General features: G+C 54.9%; 5 protein-coding genes across 5 annotated transcripts; 1 reads left to right on the forward strand and 4 right to left on the reverse strand.

The window, feature by feature from the left end:
* Window positions 1-3,778: 3,778 nt before the first annotated feature.
* On the reverse strand, window positions 3,779-8,234 carry DICSQDRAFT_150770 (bifunctional P-450:NADPH-P450 reductase; the record flags this gene model as incomplete). Its single annotated transcript, XM_007371392.1, has 23 exons — window positions 3,779-3,931; window positions 3,983-4,040; window positions 4,105-4,862; window positions 4,927-4,996; window positions 5,050-5,101; window positions 5,158-5,332; window positions 5,397-5,665; window positions 5,718-5,807; window positions 5,859-6,204; window positions 6,256-6,300; window positions 6,356-6,409; window positions 6,465-6,631; window positions 6,683-6,817; window positions 6,874-6,891; window positions 6,947-6,968; window positions 7,028-7,143; window positions 7,207-7,360; window positions 7,414-7,432; window positions 7,502-7,588; window positions 7,655-7,751; window positions 7,813-7,846; window positions 7,906-8,033; window positions 8,099-8,234. The coding sequence occupies 23 exons, from the start codon at window positions 8,232-8,234 to the stop codon at window positions 3,779-3,781; spliced, it is 3,183 nt and encodes a 1,060-aa protein (XP_007371454.1).
* A 665-nt stretch (window positions 8,235-8,899) lies between these two features.
* Window positions 8,900-10,927, reverse strand: DICSQDRAFT_141756 (delta-sterol C-methyltransferase). Its single transcript, XM_007371393.1, has 4 exons — window positions 10,717-10,927; window positions 9,588-10,036; window positions 9,128-9,535; window positions 8,900-9,052 (listed from the first exon to the last, which is right to left on the reverse strand). The coding sequence occupies exons 1-4, from the start codon at window positions 10,868-10,870 to the stop codon at window positions 9,005-9,007; spliced, it is 1,059 nt and encodes a 352-aa protein (XP_007371455.1). The 5' UTR covers window positions 10,871-10,927; the 3' UTR covers window positions 8,900-9,004.
* A 728-nt stretch (window positions 10,928-11,655) lies between these two features.
* Window positions 11,656-14,099, reverse strand: DICSQDRAFT_184174 (uncharacterized protein). Its single transcript, XM_007371394.1, has 4 exons — window positions 14,041-14,099; window positions 13,796-13,986; window positions 12,519-13,433; window positions 11,656-12,458 (listed from the first exon to the last, which is right to left on the reverse strand). The coding sequence occupies exons 2-4, from the start codon at window positions 13,964-13,966 to the stop codon at window positions 12,093-12,095; spliced, it is 1,452 nt and encodes a 483-aa protein (XP_007371456.1). The 5' UTR covers window positions 13,967-13,986; window positions 14,041-14,099; the 3' UTR covers window positions 11,656-12,092.
* A 235-nt stretch (window positions 14,100-14,334) lies between these two features.
* Window positions 14,335-18,327, forward strand: DICSQDRAFT_113878 (heterokaryon incompatibility protein HET-C). The gene is made up of 20 exons (XM_007371395.1): window positions 14,335-14,448; window positions 14,510-14,552; window positions 14,906-15,018; window positions 15,083-15,107; window positions 15,170-15,208; window positions 15,268-15,303; window positions 15,364-15,426; window positions 15,488-15,565; window positions 15,622-15,676; window positions 15,727-15,860; window positions 15,918-16,065; window positions 16,115-16,156; window positions 16,218-16,234; window positions 16,296-16,596; window positions 16,658-16,711; window positions 16,766-16,896; window positions 16,957-16,995; window positions 17,057-17,104; window positions 17,154-17,239; window positions 17,298-18,327. Exons 1-20 carry the CDS (start codon window positions 14,348-14,350, stop codon window positions 18,172-18,174), a joined length of 2,430 nt encoding a protein of 809 aa, XP_007371457.1. The 5' UTR covers window positions 14,335-14,347; the 3' UTR covers window positions 18,175-18,327.
* Window positions 18,328-18,554: 227 nt separating this feature from the next.
* DICSQDRAFT_113882 (MFS general substrate transporter) lies at window positions 18,555-20,755 on the reverse strand (the record flags this gene model as incomplete). The annotated part of the gene is made up of 12 exons (XM_007371396.1): window positions 20,578-20,755; window positions 20,398-20,516; window positions 20,236-20,337; window positions 20,083-20,176; window positions 19,711-20,016; window positions 19,624-19,655; window positions 19,471-19,564; window positions 19,273-19,417; window positions 19,113-19,213; window positions 18,930-19,053; window positions 18,800-18,863; window positions 18,555-18,734 (listed from the first exon to the last, which is right to left on the reverse strand). The coding sequence occupies exons 1-12, from the start codon at window positions 20,744-20,746 to the stop codon at window positions 18,555-18,557; spliced, it is 1,530 nt and encodes a 509-aa protein (XP_007371458.1). The 5' UTR covers window positions 20,747-20,755.
* Window positions 20,756-21,789: the final 1,034 nt, after the last annotated feature.

The following is a 21,789-nucleotide window of genomic DNA, read 5'->3' on the forward strand; positions in this document are numbered from 1 at the left end:
CCAAGCCTGTAGCTGTCTACAAGTTTTCAAGTTTGGAGCTGTTGTCGCGGCGACTAGGCGCGTAGACTCGGATCGATGTTCGGCGACGACCCCGTAGGCGAGCGGCAAGGAGCCGAAAGGGAAAAGGGAGGGGAAGAGGGATAAACGTGATAGAAAACTCGACGAGGACAGAGCGGAGGTCGGCACGAAGGCACGAGACCTACGAAAGCTAGTCTTCACGCAGACAGTGACAGACTAGTCCCAATGACCAAGTTATACATTAGCAATCGAAGAGGGATACAACGCTATGGTCACTCACCTAGTCCCAATGACCAAGAGGTCGAGATGGGGACTAGGGAGCACCTAGGGGGGTCCTTATATACTAGAGGGGCTGCTTAGCAACCAAGGACAAGGCGCGAGAGCGAGGCAGTGAAGATGACAAAGGGAGAACAAAGGGCGAGAAAGAAAAGGCAAGGGCATGGCGATCACGGGAACGTAGCATGCGGGTGTGGGAACGTATCTACAGTGTCCAAACTGGGATGAGCTAGGAAAGGAAATGGTCCGGAAATGGAAGGTGGGCGTCAGAGGGAAGGGAATGGGCGGCAAAAAGGGGTGTCTGTCCAACGTCCGTGACAGCTGTGTTGCACTACTGAGGGTACATGGGGCTATTCCCAGAGGACGATATCAATAATCACCTGGTCTCAGAAACAAATGGGATGTGGGTGGGGGCTAAGCCTCAGCCGTCAATGAGTTCGGGCCTAATCAATTGTTCATTGCGCGAAAGGTGATGTTTGTAGGATGCCTTCGGATACCAGTGGTGAATAGAAGGGCCGTGAGACGTGTTGTTGTGAATCCTTGCCTCAGATAGCTTAGTAGTAACCTCTTGAACAAGCCCGTCACCCCATGATAGCCCGAGACGTTCCGCGGACATCACTTAAATTTGTTTTATCCCGCAGATGCATGCTCAAGATATGGAACACAAAACGTTGTATAGCTCGCCTACAAGCAGTCCCGCATTTGTAGCTGGGCGTCAAGTCGGATCAGTGACGAAGACAAACCATCAAGGTCAACGACACTCGCCTGATCTCTCCTACATAGACTCATATCTTCCTGTGCGAGTAAGCTCTCCAAGACAGTGTCCTCGAGTGCCACCCCACTCTCTTCATGGGGTTCTCTAGCTTCTCCATCTCCAAGTCTGCACCAGCCTCGCGACTGATGCCATGCTTTACGTGACTTGCGGACCCCCGGTTTATTGGGGAGGTAGGCCACGACGCCACTGCTGGTGAGAAAGAAGTACTTCAAGGTAGTGTTGCCGCCAAGCCAGCTAAGCTAAGCCAAGCTGACGCGCTGGATCGAGCTGGATCATCAAGCTAGAGCAAGCTAAGCCGAGATCCGGCCAGCTGAGCACCAACTCCCTGGCCAGGCCCCAGCCACAGCTTGACTTGCAAGCTCACATTCCAGATACGGCAAGACGTTGCATGCGATGAACGCCATAAAGCGAGCGTCACAGTTCCCGTAGTACTACACATATACATGCATGAGATATGGAAGCAAATGTCTGTTACTTCAATATTTCTCCCCCAAGATGGACAGAATCGGCTTAATATGTCTGCAAAGCCCCACACACCAAAAAAGAACAATGCTCCAGTGTGCCAGATTGATCACTGCCAGTGGTGCCAGTGAACGATGATCTAGACATGTAGAGTGAAGTGGGTAATTTGCCTACACCAGTGAAACACCTATTCAAATTGTTCAACCCTCGACACAGATGTTTGACCTGTGGTATATAAGCCAGAATGCAACCTGTTACTGTATAGGTTGAAGTTGGGAGAGAAAAGTCGCAACTGCCAGTGTGCTATTCAAGGCATGGCTGGGAGGTGTCCAACAGTTCCCACAGAGCATTATATTGCTCCAAAAGCCTATGAACATAACATAGCTCCCGATACAATACTGCAACTCGGAGAGGCATGAGATCTAGTAAACACAGCTGAGTCTGTCCCCGAAGGCTCACCAGCCTGGTCTCGCGAGCTGTGGCGGTACCAATGATATACCGAATCCGGTAGGTATGACGTCACTAACTGAGCTAGCCCGACAGCTGGCTCGGAAATGAGCTGACCATCAACTGGATTTTCGGCGCTCCGGCTCAGCTTGGCTTGTTGCAACAAGCTGGGCGTCTAGTTGGCAAGCTGAGTTAGCTGGATAAGCCGGCTCAGCTTGGCGGCAACACTACTTCAAAGCAGGCATCTTATGAAGTATCTTTGTCGCAGTTCCCTGCATATCGCATTTACGGGAAGTGGACATCATGCGCTTCGCTTCCATCGCTCCCGGTCGTTCAGACCTATTGAGGTCAACTCTGCAATGGACGACGATCCGCAGATGGGTCAACGGAAACGATGCGACTGCAGATAGTGCGTTGTCCTACGTGCGAGCCGGGAGATTCTCAGCGTCATGACTCTGATTTGGTACGGTAGTAGGGACACTCACCATGAGAACATTCCAGTTGTGAGACTCGAGGGCGGGAAAATGGCCTTCTTCGGCAGCTGCGTTAGAATACTCCAGAAACAGCACCAGCTTGGTGAGGCGCGGAGATCCTGCGGGCGGGAAAAATCCATTGATCATGCCGACATTTTGGTCCATGATGAGCGACATCACAAGGTACTGGGGTATGTTGTCTCGAAGCGCGTCCGCTGCGTACTGTAAATGTGTCTGACGCGACTCCACTCGAAGTTCCAATCGCCGTATATCGCATGTCAGACCCAAGGCATACAGCAGCAAAGGCGCGCAATGCAGCTTGTCGATGGATCTCCAGGACTTTGGTTCCTGAGCTCTTAGGTTCTCCTGCCGAAGCCGGTCGAGGTCGTCCTCCGCCACCTCGTCACCATACCATCCAAGCATCAAGGATGAGTCTAAGTTGGGGAAGATGTGAAGGAGCACATCCAAGCGAGGGGAGTCTAAGATCTGGTGGGCGGCGAACGAGCGTACACCGTGATATTGGCGGCAATCGTAGACGTAGTTGATGTCAAGTAAAATAGTGTCTACTTTCAACGTGTGGAGAGTGGAGGACAAGCGGTCCATGATGTTGTCAATCAGCTTGGGGCTCCAAGGTTCTTCCCAGTAGTTTCCGTTCATGCGGACGACTCGCAAGGGGGACTTAGTGTGGGCTACGAGCTTCCGCCCTACATGAGTGCGTGCTGTGATCCAGATCTCGTCCAGCGTGGTAAGGTGTGCAACAGCTGTAATGAGGCGTGGGTCGTCAAGGTACCAAGAGAGATTGCGATGTAGCGAGATGCGGAGGGTTTTAAGGCGAGTGGCGGAGACGAGTATGTCGATAAGACATTGGGCCACTTCGACCTGCGCATCATCTGATTGTGGAGTCTCGTAGATAGCGATGATGACTCCCCGGATGCATGGTGCGCGGAACTATTCATCCGCGAAGACGAACCGGCGGAATGCGCGAGTAGATCGCTCGTCCTCGAGAACGATTGGGTGCATCTTACGCATACTTACTTATGGACCAACTCACGTGAATCCTGATCTGACGCGTAGCTCCAAACCCACACACTTCCTTGCAAGCTCATGATGACTCGTGGCGTGTTGTATGGTTTGGGTTTGGGTCTCAAGTAATCTCAACAAGTTGGAATATGATCACAGCCTGGCCCTCAGCTCGCGGCTACCTTAGGCTCAGGGATAAAATTGTCTGAGGCCTCGCCTAGTATAATAGATGCGAAAGTACCGGTACCATTGCAGGTTGGCCTACAGGGTCACCCTGATTATTTTCGTGAGTATAGATTACATGTCATTACTCAAAAACGTCGGTGGCATAACGACCCTGGATGGCGCGCTCGAATAAAGCCGCGGCGTCCTCGTCTGTGCATACACGAGCCTCTTTGATAATGTCCGTAAGCACCTTCTTGATCCCCTGAGCAACCTTTCCAGACCCACAGGTGAAGAACTGTAGGCAGATTGTTCAGTCTAAGCACCCCCGGAGGCGGATGGTCCCTACCTTAGCACCCAGGTTGTCGAAATAGTTTCGAACGTCCAGACGATCGTGCCAAACGCGACTGGGAAGTATACATCATGAGCACGTCCCTTCGCAAACGAGCCACAGCTATAGACGCCACCTACTCTTGAATATATTTGAAACCAAGAGAAACCTCGGGACTCCTCGAGAATGCCGGTCGGACGTCGACGATGCCCAGCTCCTGCCACTCCTTGAGGTCTGAGTCTCCATACAGGTAATCCTCCTGCGGCGAGCGGCAACCGAAGAACAGAAGCGACTTCGCGACTTCTCTACCAGCTTGCTTCTGCACCGCTCGTTCCTGCAGGAAACCGCGCATAGGCGACAAGCCTGACCCTGTCGCGAACATAACCATAGGGATCTTGGGGTCCTCGGGCGGGTGGAAAGCTGCTGACGCGGCACGCACGGCGAGTTGAACAACGTCACCCGCGCGAAGCCCTGCAAGGAAGTTGGAAGCGACGCCGAAGAAAGGTTCCGCCTTTCCTGACAGTGCCGGGGCCTCGACGACACTGACTGTAAGCGTTGGGCGTTGGGGATTGTGAATAGGGGAGGAGGAGATGGAGTACTGTCGGACGCGCATGGCGGGGAGCATCTCGAGATAGGTGCCGAAGGGTAGCTGAATGTCGGGATGTTCCTCAAGAATGTCAAGGACGCTGATGCGCTTGCCCAGAACCTTCTCCGAGTATGACGCCTGAATACTGTCGAGAGCAACTTTCGTTGCGTCTGAGGACTTGACGGATAGGAGGATCCGAAGATCGCGAGTAGTCGCGGGCTGGGAGAGCTCCACATAGCCCGAAAGCAACGCGGAAACGCTGACAGGCCTGTCAACCGGTAGGGAAGTAGGGCCAGAGGACCCTAAGACAATCTGTCGACCCGTCAACCGAGAGTGAGTCAATGTATTGATTTCAAGAAACATTTATGCTGCGTACCTGCTGCTCCGGAGAGAAGCCGAACCTCGCCGTAACCCTGTGCACGTCTCTCTGTGGATTGGTGGGCAGACTAGCCGCGAATGAAATAAATAAGAAGTCCTGAAAGAAGTAGATGGTGCTCACATGGCTAGGTAGTCTCCCGCACGGTACGTCATGTGCTCTGGCAACTCGAACTCTGCAGCACAATGTGGCCTCAGAATTGGAACGTGAACAGAACAGTCAAGCACCGACCAATATGCCTCTTCGCTGGGGCATTCGGGCTGGTCAAGAGGCGGTTCTCGGTTACCTTACCAAGATCGGCATCAGATTGGCGGAGAATCGACGCCCGAGTCGTGCCGACATCGATCGTTTGGATGGAAATGCTGCTGACGAGCGCCGCGTCCTCAGCGACCTGGAGGTTGTATTCCTGGGGTAGTTGGCCAAAGCAGAGTCAGCCGAAACAAAGCAATATCAACAATTGGAGAACGCACAGTCGCAAGAGCGTTCCAAAGCTTCGCTTCCCAGTCGTCGAACACCTCGAAGAACTCGGCTGCCTGCGCATCACCGATTCCTCGCTCCTGTAGACGCTTGCCACCGCGCTGTTCGAGGATGGCGTCGATTGCCTTCGGGATGCGTTGATAAGTCCGCACCCAGTCCCTATTACCGCAGCCGAAGACAGCGTATTTGACACCATCGAACTCGCTGCCCTTGAGGCTTTGGACCCACTCGAAGAAGTGTGTAGCGTTGTCGGCGGGCTCGCCTGAGCATGGTGGTCAGATCGAGGAGTGTGACGCTAGGTGGGCACACCGTACCTTCGAACGAAGCGGTGCAGATGACAAGTGGGCCGTCAGTGGGGACGTGATCGGTGATAGAGTCCAGCGTGCCCAGCGAGGCCTTGAAGCCTATGGTTCTCATTAGTGGGATGCCTGCCTATCCCGACAGGAATCACATACCACGACGAGGCGCCTCACTGGCGATCCTCTGAGCGAACGTCTGCGACGTGCCCGTGTTCGACCCGTACGCGACGTACAGCTTATGCTTCGGCTCGACCTTCGGCTCAGTTTCTTTCGACGAGGCCTGCGACACCTGCGGTAGGCCAACAAGAGTCGATGTGGGTGCCACGGCGATCGGGGAGGAAGAGCGGTTGCGGGGTATGGCGTGGCAGTAGAACCCTTTCGGCTTCACAGTGAGCTGTTGCTTGATCTCGAGCGTGTATGAGGGATCATCCATGGCTATGTCGAATTTCTGAATGACCATGGCAAGGGCAATGTGCGCTTCTTGCCATGCGAAGGGTCTACCCTGTAGTACGTCAATGACGAAGTATGCCAGAACGAATTTGGTACAACATACAATGCAGGCGCGCATGCCATAGCCGAAGGGTTGCCAAGAGTTTTGCTGAACACGGTAGCGTCAATCGGGCCCAGTGTGTTGAACGGTAGCATAGGCTTACAGGGATCTTCTCAAAATTCTCGCCATACATTCTCTCAGGCTTATACTCGCGAGCCTATTGGTGACGATGAGGACTGCATTTCCTGAGATGGTATCACAGAGATACTGACGTCTTCTCCCCAAACCTTGGGGTCACACTGAGCCTTCGCCGTAAGAATTCCGATCCTGGAACCCTTAGGGATAAAGTACTTGCCCCCGCTGAGGGTAGCGTCTTCGAGAGCCTCCACAGCACGCATAGCAGCAGGAGGGCTGAGACGAAGCGTCTCTCGCAAACACGCTATCCCGAAGTGAGCTCGTCGGGCGATAAGAAGGGATGAGCATTTCATACCGGATATGTATTTCAGTTTGCTTATGTCTTCTACCCGGATAGGCCCTTCGCCAAGGACCTCGTCGACCTCCTCCCGAACTCTACGCATGGCCTCAGGGTTCTTACACAGGTAATAGAGTGTGAATGTTAATAGTCCTAACACGATAGAGTCAGACGGTTGGTCCGAAGCGTCCGGAGTCCTGTATTCGTACCAGAAGTCGTCTCATGGCCTTGAGAACCCTATAATCAGAACTTGGTATATAACAATCTCTCGAGCGCACGTACCCGCGACGAGGAAGGTAAGCAGCTGCGGTCATGGAGCACCGTGTCAGCAGAACTGTACTGAAACTCAATCATCAGACCCACGTTGAATCGGATGTTCTCATCTGAAAGACCCTTGCCAGTCTTGTTATCGACGCCGTTTAACATGATGTTGAGCAGGTCCTGCTTCTCCGTGGGATGTGACTTGCGGTACTGGATGACTGTGACATGGAATTAGCTATGTCGCCACGTCTACATAGAAGATCAAGAAGGGATGCGCTCACGTTCATCGACAAGCTCGTTCATCGTGTTGAGGTCCGCCTCGAACTTCGCGCTGCTACCTCTCATGAGAGTATTCATGATGGGAGGCCGGTTCGCTCGCAGCCCGCTCTCAAGCAGGAAGTCGCCCATCGCTTGCACGAAGGGATGTGATTGCTCCTGCGGTAGCCTATCAGTGGTACGAAGGCAGCTGCTGCGTCATCAACACCAACCATATAGAAGTTGTTGAGGCTGTTCAGAGTATGCGGAAACGAAGACATGAGCCATCAATCCACGCCCGCCCTGGCGTAATATGCATACCGGTAGGACATCGCACAAAGAGCAATTGTGTCGAATGCAAGCCGCGTGAAGTCCTCGACTGCGTCGACGACATGGAGGGGGCCAAACCTATGTTGTCACAAAGTAGCCTGTCAGCGCCATTCGCGGACGTGAACGGGCAGCCCAAATAAATACCTCTCCCATTTTTGGACCATCTGCTCGGCGATGTCGACCATGTCGTCGAACATATCGCGCACCTTCGCCGTGCTGAATGCAGGCATTAGCAGGCGGTCTGTGGCCCATGTACGTAAGATCTCTGTTCGTGCAAACGAACTAGGAGGACATATGCGTACGCGCAACGCCCCAGTTCTCCTCCCCGGGATAAGCCTATGGGCCAACATCAGACGGTGAACTGAACGCCGACCCAGCCACGGCCACGGACGTACCGTGAAGAGACCATCACCCAGTCCCTTACGGGTCTCAACGAGGCCTCCGACGACGGCCTTGCTGAACCGCTTGTCGTTGGACACCTCGTTCATCAGATCATACGACGAGATGATGATCGACTGTCTCGCTGCCGGTCGTAACAAACAAAGTTAGACTTCTCCGCAAGGCGGGCGGCACGGCTCCCGCACTCACTGATTAGGTTCAGCTGATATATCTCGCCGTACTGGTCCGCGAGCAGCTCGAACGAGCGAAGCGGGACCTCCTTGTCTATTTGGGTGATGTGCCCGAGGAGGGGCAGGGCCGGCGGGGAGGGTATCGGCGTAGTCATGGCGGCTGCTCGGGTGACCGGTGAGAGAGCGGGTACCCTCAGACTATGTAGTCTCTAACGCCGCCTTAGAAGCGTGTGCGGTTATCGATGGACGATGAATGTCGCGAAGCACGACTTCTGGGATCTACAGACGAAGCTCTGTCAGTCAATGTCGTCGTGGCGTGCAGCAAGCGTGTGGGGTTGCCTCTGGCAGAGATCGTCGGGTGATGGTGCGGGAGCGCTGGTGAACGGGACTCGCGGCGTTACATATATACTTATGCATCCCTGTGGACCGCGAACGCTGGCGTGTCTTTCATTCCGAGCCTGTTCGCTGGACCTCTTGATCTAAGCCAGGACGACAGCGCCTCCGAGGCGCTTGGCCGAATCCGATCAATGTCGCCCTCGGAATTTGATGGTGGCCATGTCACGACGAAAAGCAACGCACATCCAAAGGCTCCGAAAGCGTCACCACGCCCAAGACAAGCACATGATTCTTGCAAAGCGAAACCATCGAAACCACGCATCAGCACCAGCCTTGCCCTCAAGCAACCAATGCGCACCTCGCTCTCTCAGGCTCGCCTCAAGCCAGATACGGCAGTACGATGAGCCGCGCGGGGGTTCCTCGCGTCCGTTCGTTGCGCCGTATCCTCCGGCACCGGCACACTGGATCAACTTTCATACAACAGGCCGAATGAATAGCGCACGTAAGAAACCATTATGAGGGGTATACAGCAATCTAAGATAGCGCAAAGTCTAACGATGGTGTCATATCCGGACGTACAACGACCGGATCAGTTTTGCGGCTTCCTGGACACGACCAGGTACATCGGTGTGAACAGCTGCGCACCCGCGAGAGCACCGTCAGTATTCGCCGGAGGCCAGAAAGAGATACGGAAGCGACGAGGAACACGCACCTTCTCACGCCCGCTCTTAACGAGCGCGTCCGCCGCGATCTTCAGTGTCTCACCGACCTCCCAGGTGCCCTTCGGCACGATCCCGAGCTTCTCGATGAACCACAGCCCGTGATGGGTGACGAACTTCCCGCTCGAGCTCATCCGCCACACGGTGAACATGTCCCAGAGCGTCTGAGCCTTGCGGATGTCGCCCTCGAGCGGGTAGTACCACGGGATCGGGTCCGGGCGATCCGCGAGGTCCTCCTCGTGCTCGATTTGGAAGCCAACGTCGAGGATCGCCTGGCGCGCCATCGCGAGCGGCCGCATCTCCGGGATGCCATTCCCGATCTCAATTCCGTGCGCGACCTCCTTGTGTGCGGGGATCGACGGGTTCCACTTGTCCGTCATGCACCACTCGTACACACCGAACTGCAGGAGCGTGGTGAACACGATGCCGTTCAGAGGAAGGAATGCCACTTACAACTCCTCCAGGCTTGAGGACCTTCAGGATCTCGCCGTAGACGCCCTCCCACGACGGCGCGTGCACGGTCGCCTCGATGGCGTACACGGCGTCGAACGAGTTCTCACCGAACTGCTCGGACAGCTTCATGAAGTCCCCGACGGTGTACGAGATGCGGTCCGACAGGCCCGCCTTCGCGGTCATCATGCGCGCACGGCCCACCTGGAACTCGTTGTTGTTCAGGCCGACGATGTTGACGTCTGCAAACTGGGCGATCTCGCGCGCGGGCCCGCCGATGCCGCAGCCGACGTCGAGGACGCGCATGCCGGGCTTGAGGTTCATCTTGAAGGCGAGGTAATGCTCGTGCCGAGCGAGCGCCTGGTAAAAGCCCTCGCCCTTGTAGTAGCGCGAGAAGTGGAAGGACGTGCCCCAGCCATACTCGTAGAGGCCGGTGGCGCCATCGTAGTAGCCTGTAGGTAAGATCATGTGAGCCGCTGGAGAACGTACACGAGACTGTAAATCCCCCCGTTCTCCCCTGGAAAGGGGGGAGGGAGGAGCGCCGGAGGCTCACTCGAAGAGTGACGAAGAGTGAGATCGGCCCCGTTCAATTTAGGCATCGGGAAAGTACTTTGTAGGGGGTGCGCGAAGAGGACCTGCCATTCGGCTCCCTCCCCTCCCTCGCTACGCTCGTGGGGCCTCCCAATCTGGGAGGCCTCAGGCGAGCATTCTAGAGCCTTGTTCGCGCCATTAATACAGACGACCTCCTCTCAACTACAGGGGGGAAGAGAGAGGAGGGCATTCACGACAGTGTGTAATTTCTGAGGCGCCTGCTCTCCGAGTAGATGGAGATAGAGAGGAAGTGTTGACCCGCTCGCAGAACGCCGCAAACATCTACCGGAAGCACAGCAACACAGCGGAAGCTCTTGGGGGCGCGCACTAAGTCCCCGAACACTGAATAAAGTTTTCATTACGACGTCTCCAACGCCCTGCACGCGACCTACGCGTCGAAGCGTGCGTGACCGCGTCGCAGCGCGTTCGCTGGCAGGTTCCCCCCAGGTGTGCTCTCCAGCTCATGGAGACGACGTAGGGAACGACACGCAACACAGAAAACAAGAATTGCTACGACTCAGGAGGACAGAGCGATACGTACCGTTGATGACGTCCACGTAGTTCTCGAGACGGTTCTCGGTGTCGTGCGAAGCCTCCTTGCTAATGTCCTTCTGCCAGAACTGCGTGTAGTTCTCGATGCGGCGACCGACACGACCGTCGGCGTGCGCAGTTGTCTCGGTAGCAGAGGGCGCCATCTCGTTGAGGTTAGCTTTAGAAACCGGTTGAACGGGCTAGGAAAGGAAAGGGCGGCGGACGAAAGAGGAGGAAGATAAGAGCGACGTCGCGACGTGGGCCGACTTTTATGTTGACGCCCAATTGTACGTGCGCAGCACATCGTACGAAAACACACTCAGACGCCCAATGACACCACGCCATTCCAAATACGAGCCAATCAACGCCGTTCTGCATGCCCACGGAACATCGGTCACCAACGCAATTCCAACACGTTACAATATAGTAGTATATACTAGCCCTTGACTAGCATCAAGGCACTTACTTTGGCTTCAGTCTCTGAATCTGAGGAAGCCTCAGGCCCTGGTCGCAACGGCGAATGAGAGCAAATCATGCATACACGGGAACTCAAACGGTTCAAGCATGCAACCATATGGATATCTTGACAATAGGGGTGGTCAGAATGCACGATTCTGGAGCGATTCTGGGACGATTCTGGAGGCCGATTCTAGACGCGATTTTGTTCTCAGAATCGCGATTTTGGCAGAATCGCGCAGAATCGCAGAAGCTCCTCCGGAGGAGCTTCTGCCCTCCAGAATCGCGATTCTGCTGTCCGTGATTCTGCCTCCTCCAAAATCCTCCCCAGAATCGAGACCATAATCGTTCCCAGAGTCTTCCTTCAGTATGGGGTGGCCAGAGTAGGCCGCGATTTAGACATTACTCAGATATTCAAAATCGGCGCAGAATCGCTGGGAGAATCGCTTCAAAATCGCGCACTCTGACCACCCCTAATGGCAAGACGTCTTCACCCATTCACCCGTGCACGGGCGTGGATCTTTCAAGACTAATTGCTGCATATCACAGAGCGACGGACTGAGGAAGAGCAACAACAATACGGCGAGTGCCAACGACGACGACATAGAAACGACACATGAGAGCGGCCGCAAGACAAACAGATCGAACATCAATGATTATCGTCAAGATGCAGTGTAGTGCGAGCGAGCAAGCTAACGATCGACAGACGATAACAACAGAACACACAACAGCTCAGTAGACAGCGCGAGTGACCGTCCCTCCCAACAAACACCACGACGGCAGTAATACATCGTTCCATTCAGCAGGAGATTGCGATACTTTTGGTTGTGTCCCGACCGACCGACCGTGCCCATCGCAACGCCGCGTCGATATCCTCCCATGTGCTGACTCGTAAACCCTCAATCCCGTCGACCCAGACCCAAAGGCGGACTATGCCTTGGGCGGGGGCCCGCCACGGCCTCGACCACCAGGCCCGCCACGTCCGCGGAAGCCGCCCCGTCCGCGGTCGCCGTTAATGGGTGGATTGCGGGGTGGCGGACGCTCGCCACGCTCCTTCCTCGTCTCGACAATGATCCGCGCCTGGCCGGCGCCGCCGTCGGTCTCGATGCGGATGCCGCCCTCGCCGCCCTGCGCGGCTGGAAGAGAGGCAGTGATGGCGCGCTTCGCGGCATCGAGGGACTGGAACTCGAGGAACGCGCACGCCTTGTTCCGGACAATCTCGAGCTCCTTGATGGGGCCGAAACGCGAGGTGAGTACTTGCCGTAGTGCCGCGTCGGAGACATTCTCAGTCACGCTCTGTGTCGCGTGGACTTCATGAGCGTCGATAACGTAGAAACGAAAGACGGGTTTACGTACCTTGACGAAACATTGGGGCGTCTGGACGTTTTGGGCGGCGATGTACGCGGGGTGGCCTTGCTCTTGTCGGATTATGGGTCGTTGAGGAGCGGGAGACTGAGGTCCGCTCGGCGCGGGCGACGAGCTTGTCGGTGCGGGCGCTTCGGAAGTCCCACGAGACTGGCTGGCAACGGCGGAACCCCAACTCTTCGCACCGGTTGCTGCGAGCGAAGCCCATGACTTGGGTGCTGACGGCGTTGGTGCTGCAGGACCAGGCGCAGGCGCTGGTGCTGCGGCAGGCTGTGGCCCTTGCTGCTGCTGCTGCTGCTGCTGCTGAGCGGACTGTGGAGGAACGGCGGCGGGCTGTGGAGGAAGCTGCTGAGGCGGAGGGGCAGCAGGAGATACGGGAGCAGGAGAAGCCGTGGAGGTAGGCTCGGGGGCAGGAGCGGGTGTAGGTTCGCGAGGAGCGGGAGCAGGCTCAGGCTTGGTCTCTGGCGCGTGGCCGTTGACCTGAGGCTGAGGGGAGGGAGTCGGGGCGGGTGAAGGCGCGCGCTCTTCGACTGCAGGTGCAGGAGTCGGAGTAGGGATAGGCTCCGGCTCAGCAGGGGCAGGAGGAGGTGCAGGGGAAGCGGGAGCCGGGGGCACGGAGACGTGCTCAGGAGCGTTGGCCGCAGTCACGTCGCCCTCGGGCTCTTCACCCTCCTCAACGGACTCCTCCTTCAAGAAGCGGAAGATGTCGTTTAGGACAAAGTAGCCATTGGGCTGTTCAGCGAGGAAGAAAGTCTGAACAAACTTCTTCCAAGCCTCGCCCTTGTTCGACATCTCACCGATGACCTGGATGATGATACCACCATTTGCCGAGGACTGAGCATCAACCGAATGGATAAAGACTTTGCAGTCTTGGAAGCCAATCGACGTGATCCTACTGTGTATCTCCTGTGAAAGATTATGAGTCCAGATCGCCCCAACAGTGTGATGGACATGCATGAAACGTAGAACGCGGGTGCCGCCACCAATGCGTCCATGCCTCGGGCTTCCGTATGATATAAGATTGGGGAGCCGCGTGGCAATAGCTATCCCCCGCCACCGAGGTGACGGGCGTCTAATGACATTCATGACATTTGACCAATGGCGGCATCTCTCGTCCGGAACAAGGCAAGACACTGTGTCGAGAGACTGAGCACGCTCTAGCCCATCTAGGCGCACCAGTAGAAAATAAGTACGAGAAGGAACAAGTTGCGGTATGATTCGCGTGACGGTGGCTGGAACGCGTAAAGTAAATCGGTTGAGTAGCTCACCTGCTGACCAAAGCATGGCTTGCCATCCTCGCCCTCAGTGCCGTGAATGAAAGTAGAGGCTTTATTGTAGAAGCAGTGCAAGCGATTGGGGTGCTTGTTGACAAAGGTGTAGTATTGAGGGACAAATTGCCAGCCGACTTCCGAGGGATTGACGTTCGAGTTGTTGGTCATGGTGATTACTGCAGATGAAGCTGAAAACGCACATTTCTAGCACAATCAGAGCCGCTAACAGAGATGGAACGTACCGTGAAGGCCGAAGACGCGATGGGACGAGGACGATGGGGCCACGGAGGCGAGAGCGTTGGGGGTGCGATGAGCAATACAACAAAATCTTAGACGCGCACTGACGTCTCCCCGCGCCCGTCCACCAAGGTTTGATCTCCGCAGCACACCTCCAGGCGTCGGAGTGTAGAGATTCCTCGCGCCGATTCATCCTTTGGGCGGTCGGGGATTGGTTGTTGACGTCATGGCGCTGCGGTGAGCCACTGCACTTCAGCTTGAGTGCTCGGCGGTGCAGAGGCGTTTGCTAGTTCAGACCGACCACCCACCACCATGTCCTCCAGCGGGTATCTATTACTTCTGGTGCTCTTTATCGTTATTCTTTGTATCTCTGGAGAAGGGGTTTATGCGTTTGGGGCAGGAAACATCCCAAGGTATGTCCCCATCGCGAATCCTCCAATCAACAATTAAGGTTCAAGCGGACTTCGCGCCAAGTTTTGCATATTTGGAAGGGCGGGCTTTCCGGCATGGTGATATCGTGAGTGATCTCACATTTTGAATAGGGTATATTTGTCGGAGCCCAGGGCGAAATGTCTTGGGCCATTTTCACGTCGCTCGAGATACAATCGCCTGCATCTCGAGCAAAGGTGGGGTATGCGGAAAGCTAGCCACCTAATTGGAATGCCGATGATCTTAGGTACCAGCTAATGACAAACCAACATTCGTGCTGTGCGGCGGATGCAAGGACCTCTTGCGCACTCACTCGAGAAGAAGTGGAGTGCGATCTCGGACGATCTCAATTCCATTTCGAGCCTCTGTTTCGTGGCCCAGGCCTTGGCAAATATACCCTAGCAGGGGGCCGTTAAATTGATCGTTGTTTATACGCACCAGGAAGATAGCCTGGGAGATGTCGCGAAGAAGGCCGGAGGCTTTGCTCTTGGAGCACTGATCGGCAAGGGAGGCTCCAAGTTTGGCGGACTCGATATCAAACGCGTGTACTTTGGGTGCGTCACGAACATACTTCCTATAGATATACTACGATCTCTCATCGCGCGATCTTGTTTGCAGAAATTGGCTGAGAGATTACAGTCAGGTTCGCAGCACTGTAGATCCCGTAGCTATCTTCGCCCGGACTAACTCCCATCGCGCATTCAGGCGGTAGATGTTGCTGGTCTACAGAAGTTACAGCTTCAGGTACGTCATAATATACAAACCTGCGCCGAAAACGTGCCAGCTCCAACGGAGATCTTCAGACGATCATTAACCTCGTCATGGTTCTGGGCTTTATGGTCAGTCACCTGCCGTGCTTCATTCTGTCGATTCGGGCCTTTGATCTCCGACACACATAGGCACATGGGTATGCTACACACGAGTTCGAAGTTACCGAGGAGCGCCTCGGCGTATATCTTCCGGTCGGTCAATCGACAAGGAAAGTTGTGGCGGACTGACTGATGCAAACGCATTGCCGAACAGACGGAACACATAGACAACCCGAAGGGGTACCCAGATAATGCTAGGCAATACCACCCTAAACTGCGGCCACCAGTCGACGTAAGCCTATCTGCTACTACTCCTGCGCTTATGCCGTGCTCAGGCGGCGTTGATAGCCAAGGGAGCTTGAAATTGATCCTCGCACTGGGATGAAGAATTATATTGCCAACGGTGCGTATGCCCGCGAATATTCTCGCTTTACTGACTGATGGTGCGCATAGAAAATGGTTCTTGGGATACCTCCAAAGGGCTCGTTCGGCGTACGCTCGAGCGTTGCATTCAGATCGGTCGCCAAGGCCGTGCGACAAACAACAAGATCGACGTCTACGAGTCCTATCGTCTTCTCGGCCAAGCGGTTTGTGGTTCTTGCATGTGGTACCACCCATATAAATTAAATGATAAGTCTCAACAGCTACATACCCTGGAGGACTTTCCGGCGCATTCGAATTTCTGCGAGCTCGCACTCGTGATGATGGGCCACCACGATATATTCACCCACGTGGGTGACCAAGCCAAGATTCAGGCTCCTGGCGGCAAGTGGGTCGCTCCCCTTGTCACAGGTATGCTCGCCGCCATGCTGTATAGACGCATCTATTCACGCATACATAGGTACCTTCGGATCGAGCGACTTCATACACAGTCTACTCGGAGGTAGGCCTGGGATATCTTATATCCTGATCGCGTATATACTCACCCTAGACAACCTCTACAGAGGCTACTGACCACATCGTATGTCAAAGCATGCCCTAGTCTCCTCGCGTGCTAGGTGTGACCGCCTCTACCCCTACAGAGCCAAGCGTCTGTCACTGACCTCAACGCCGAACTCGACAAAGCCCGCGCGAAAGCAGGCGGCGACGCCCGTGGCGGCAACGGCCCCGCAGATACACTCCGATCTGTGCTCTTCAAGCTGCCTGGGGGAGACAACAGCGAGATGGAGCGCGAGCTGCAGGGCGTCGAGCGTATCCGCGCGGAGCCGTACCAGCAGGGCGGTAAGAGGCCGGAGGACATGAGTCCGCAGGAGCTGCACTCGGTCATCTGGCAGGTGTTGACGTTCAGGGACTCTGTCATGAAGAAGATTGAGAAGACGATTGGTACGTTCAACGTGTAGACTGAGGCGAGCATACGGGATATATGCTAAATGGGTTGTTGCAGAGAGGATTCCCGGTCTCGGGCCCCTCATCGAAAAGATCTCGGAGTCGATATCTGGTATGCACCATCCCCGAAGGGAAGCTAATGTCAGGCTCATGTTCTCTCATTAAGTTTTCGTCTTCACTACACTGGAGCCTTTTTTGAAGCCGCTCATGAAGCAGGCCACTAGTGGCCTTCAGCTGGCGTCGGGAGAGGTTATCAACAACCAGGACCAGTACGAAGTGTTCAATGATCCCAGAGCTGTAAGCGGTCGTCACTATACGCGCACCAAGACGACTCGTGGCTAATGTGCCTCCGTTCAGTCGGACCCTACCCACTCCTTCCTGAGCAAGGACCACTTCGTACGTAGCTGATATGAGGGTCTTGGATGGTGCGGCTGAGCAGGCTGGTTCGGATTCGTAGAACCTCATCTTGAACGAACCTGCTGGGAATCTAGCGAAGATCATATTGGTTTGTATAACTAACCTGTTGATACCTTTTGTAACTAATGTCCTATCAGACGCATGCGGTGAATCTCGTGGTGAGGGCCTGGGATGATACGTCTATGAATGCTCATCACGTCACGGAGGACATACTTCAATGCCTGTACGTCCGCGCGCCCCTACTGCTGCTGGTACTCACTGACAGACTTACATTTGGACAGCTTCCATCCGGAGTTCCATGACCGCAACTCCCAAATTCAGCGCGAGATGCTGAACTATATGCACAGCTGGGTACAAGGCCTTGGCGGCCAGCAGCACGAGACGCTCCGCCGGTTGACCAAGCAGGCCGTCAGAAACCACGAGAACATGCGTATCGGCGGCCATGGTTCTTCTGCAACCCCTCAGCAGGGCAACTACGCGCAAAATGCCGGGATCCAGGCGCAGCACCAGCTTGGTAGTTACGTGACTCAGATTCCCGGTATGGCTCAGGCTCAGAACCTGCTCGGGAAGTTCGGCAGTGGACCCAACCTCGGTATCGGGAGAGAGGCCGTAGGAGGCGGCGGTGGCCCGGGAGGTTACCCGGGGGGTCCCCCGCCTCCAATATCAGCATCTGCGCCGCCATCTACAGGTGAGGCTTCCTCATATTACGGCGGCGGCGCTCCGTCTGCGCCCACTCCTGGCTATGGAGGTGGTCCGTCTGCGATGCCATCGTTTTCCGGAGCGCCTCCCCTGCAAGGCCACAACTATAGCGACTATAGCGCACCGTCGGGCCCCCCTCCGCCACAGCCGCATGGAGGGTACGCGCCGAGCTATGCGTCGCCGTCGCCCCCCGTATCGTTCCCGGGTGCAGATGTGCCGGGCGTGGGCTATCCTGGACAGTCGACCTACCCCGGACAGCCCTCCTACACTGGGCAGCCTGCCTATCCTGGGCAGTACGGCCCGCCGCCCGGCGCACCAGGTGGGTTCGGCATGCCAAGCCCAGACGCGCCACCGCCGCAAGGGATCCCACAACCACATGTGCATGGGCACGGGCACCACCATCAGCACCATGGACATCACGGTCCCCCGCAGGGAGGTGGGCCCTTCGGATGGCAGTAGGAGACTAGGGCGAACGTAAGGCAGAATTAAGGGAATGTGGTGTGTAATATGTGACCATTGTGTTTCATCTTTTGTAAAGCTACTCGCTCGCTTGCTTGTAGCGTCGTATCAGGCAGCATCTCAACTCGAATCGAACTCAGTCTTTACTTTTGCTCGACGGCCGGCAACATCCTTGTGTTCATGTGTAGGTAATACTCTTGCTCAACCGAACGTAGGACGATGATTGTGCCTTTCGACTCCGAAAAAGGTCGGAGCATTCTCCGGTCTTCCATACATCTATCCGCAACCGAATACGCTTTGCAGGAAGCCCATACCCTGAGGTCCGATGCTTATGGACTTCGTAACTAGTGTTCTCAAATTCAGCTCCTTGCCAAATCACATCATGGGGTATACCGAAAGTCGGTGGCCTGTGTGGGTGGAGATATACTATCATGAGCTGAAGTTTGATGCATCTGGAAGTTCCGCACCTTATCTGCAACTTCGCTCGTGTCGACGAGGGCGTTGGGGTCTGGTTTCCCGTACTGTATATCGCGACGCCTGTTTTCTCTCTGGTAGCACATCTGCATACACACCGTCGGTGAAGAGGATGGGCGTACAGATGACTGCCGGGAATCATCCAACATACCGTTAGGATCGCAGCGATCAGGGCTGCCAGAAGATCAAGACTACAGTTTACAGCGAAGCCTTTGCTGTGAATGAGTATCCAAGAATGATGAGGATCGTGTTTGATGGGCGACTTGAAAGGGACTCCTTACATGTACCGTGGGCCTTCTGTCAAAGGATACATGTGAGACCCGAGCAGAGCGCCACACTGCCCTATTGCTTGGAGGAGCGGGAGTCCAGTAGCTTTCTTCGTTTCTGAACCGAGGTTGTCGACAACTGAGATGTCTATGAGCTCGCGCCATTGTCGATGTATATGGCACAGGCACGAAGCATACACCAGGCTATGATAGCGCCGTTCATCCCATATGTCCCGCTGGTCACGCAGAAGGTCGCGAAGTAACGAGCGTGAATGTTGGAAGGCACAGCGAGCAATAACCTGTAAGACATTCGTTTCAGAGACCTATTGTGTTTCAGTTTCTATGGTTGGCGACGTACGCGTAGCCTACCGCCCCTAGCATGCTTGACGCGATTGCAAATGCCCCGCGATTGCGGAGCTTGTCCGAGTAATATTGCAACAAGCAGAGGACGATCGCGGCGACTGCGTATGGAGGGACTGTCAACAGCTGCGCTATTGCGTTGGCTGAAAAGTCGCCATTAAATTCAGGAATCGTGAAATATGGCAGAACGGCTCACTGAAGCCGAAGGTCGTAATTATAGTAGGCAAAAACGCCGATATGGCGCCAAACGCGGTGTTGGATGCGAAGTACATGACCCCAGCCGCGTAAACCTGGACATTGAGGTGGTAGTAATGAGCATGATTTTTGCATGTAATAAAAGACAACACGCCTTCCAGTCAATGAGGGCTGCAATAATGTGCTCTAGAGTATCTTCTCAGTAAGGCAAGATGTGGACGATGAGAGGAAATACACGTACTCCTCTGGAGCACCCTCCCCACATCTGTCCTTGTACGTCGACTCCCTCTTTCCAAAGCTATCTCCCGCTCCTTCGCGTTGAACATCGAAGTTTCTTCTGGTCTATTGGGAAGCAGTGCTAGCGCCACAAAGCCTAGCAAAACAGAGGGGACACCTTCGACAATAAACAGCAACTTCCAATTGGCAATCGGGAGCCTAGCAGTCTGGATCCCAAAAGCGATGAGGCCGCCGAAAGCACCCGCAACAGCAGCGACACCATTATATATGGCGATCCGCAGTCCAATTTCGTCGCGCGTGTAAAAGAGAGCTATGAAGGGGTCAAGCAGTCTAGCAGTCAGGTAACGCTACCTGGGTCTTTTGCGAGGCAACTGACAGAGATAGAGGGGCGTGCAGGGAGATAGCGCGGCCTCAAACACGCCAAGGCAGACACGAGTGACTAGCAATCCTGGAAAGTTGAATGTGGTCGCCTGGATAAGGGAAGGTAAGGCTTTAAATCGTGAGAAGAGCATCCGCCAACGGTACCCACCATGAGCATTGAGCACAATCCCCAGCATAGCGCTGCGCAGCCGAACCATCTGCGAGGCGGGCAAAGTTTGGATAGAAGGGCCGCGGGCACTGGGCACAAAACCTGTACATTCATAAACTCAGTCAAATCACCCTGAGACCTCAACGGCAGATAGAAACTCACATAAGAGAAGTAAAATGCGGAATTCACCCAATCGAATAGAACACCGGTGGGGTCTCCGTGGAGGACATTCTGGGGAAGGCCTTGAAGTCGAGCGTTCCCCAGGTTGATTCTGTCCAAATCTGCAGGGCATCTCATCCGAACATACTTCTCAAGCAGGCAGGAATAAGACTGCAGACTCACAAGCGAAGAGATAGAGAGTGCATAGCACAGGCATCAATCGCATGTCCAAACGTCTGACCAGACGTTTCTCCTCTTCATTGGTATGAAGAGGATTGATGGAGATGGACCCTTCGTCCTTCACTACCATTTGAATCTCGTCGACACCTGAGGTTTTCTCGTCGGTCAACATTGTGTGCTGTGTACAAGGTCAGACAAGATCGAAGGATGATCAGTGCAGGTGCAATGTATATCAGTCAGAGCCTTGGAGTGCAGCGGATGTCCGCTGCACTCATGCCGTGTCACTTGACGAGTTTGAGCTGCCATAGTGCGAAAGTTCTCCCCCATGTGTGACCTCGCTGCGTCTCGGAGGATATGAGCGGGCCTGAAGTGGACTGATAGGAGCCGCGTGGGAGTACATGCGGAGAAAGAAGGAACGTTAATTCCGCGCAAATGCTTACCTCAGATAACCGAGCTTCGTGGTGGTCATTGACATCAGTACTAGGTCGTCAAACGCTTCCATAAGGTAATCATGACAGTCTAATGCTGTTCTGCGACGCCAGTGTATCAGTAAGTTGCGCGGTAACTCCTTCTGATATTGTGCCAGACGGCGACAAGAGCTAGAGTATGGGAGTGGGCTGTTCCGGGAGAAGAAGAAGGCGCAAGCAATCATAGATTATAGAAGACGGACGTCTTCACGGGACTCTTCCCCCATACACTGGCGACTTCAGATCTCAAGCGCATCGTGCTCTTGCCTCACTCCGCAAGCCTCTTCCGGGCCCGTGAACTCGTGGTAACCCTTGACTTGGGGCTCGAGCAAAATCTAGTGGGGTTAGATGGCTTCTTACAGCGTGGATGGCTTGAACTCTTTATTTGCTCAGTTGACAGCAATCCGACACCTGACGCTCACGCACATACGCAGCGAATTCCGCCGTGCCCCGTATCGCGTGCAGGGTTCATGGCTGCGCCAGACCCCATTGCGAGAGTTGGAGGTGAGGTTTATTGCGACTGCACTCACCTTTGTCATCCCCGCTCTCGAGAACGAGGGGTTCGTACAGCAGCATGCGATCTCCGAACGGCCCTGTGAGTGGCTTGAGGAAGGCACTTGCAGGCGTTTGGAAGAAGCCTAGCGGTCAGCAGGAGCTTGGAAGGTGGTCTGCTCGAACGACGGTACTGGCATGACCGGCATAATTCCAGAGGACATCGATGAAAAGGCGGAGCGGGATTTTCCAAGAG

Source organism: Dichomitus squalens, assembly GCF_000275845.1.
Source record: "Dichomitus squalens LYAD-421 SS1 unplaced genomic scaffold DICSQscaffold_101, whole genome shotgun sequence".
In the NCBI taxonomy this organism is placed as follows: domain Eukaryota; kingdom Fungi; phylum Basidiomycota; class Agaricomycetes; order Polyporales; family Polyporaceae; genus Dichomitus; species Dichomitus squalens.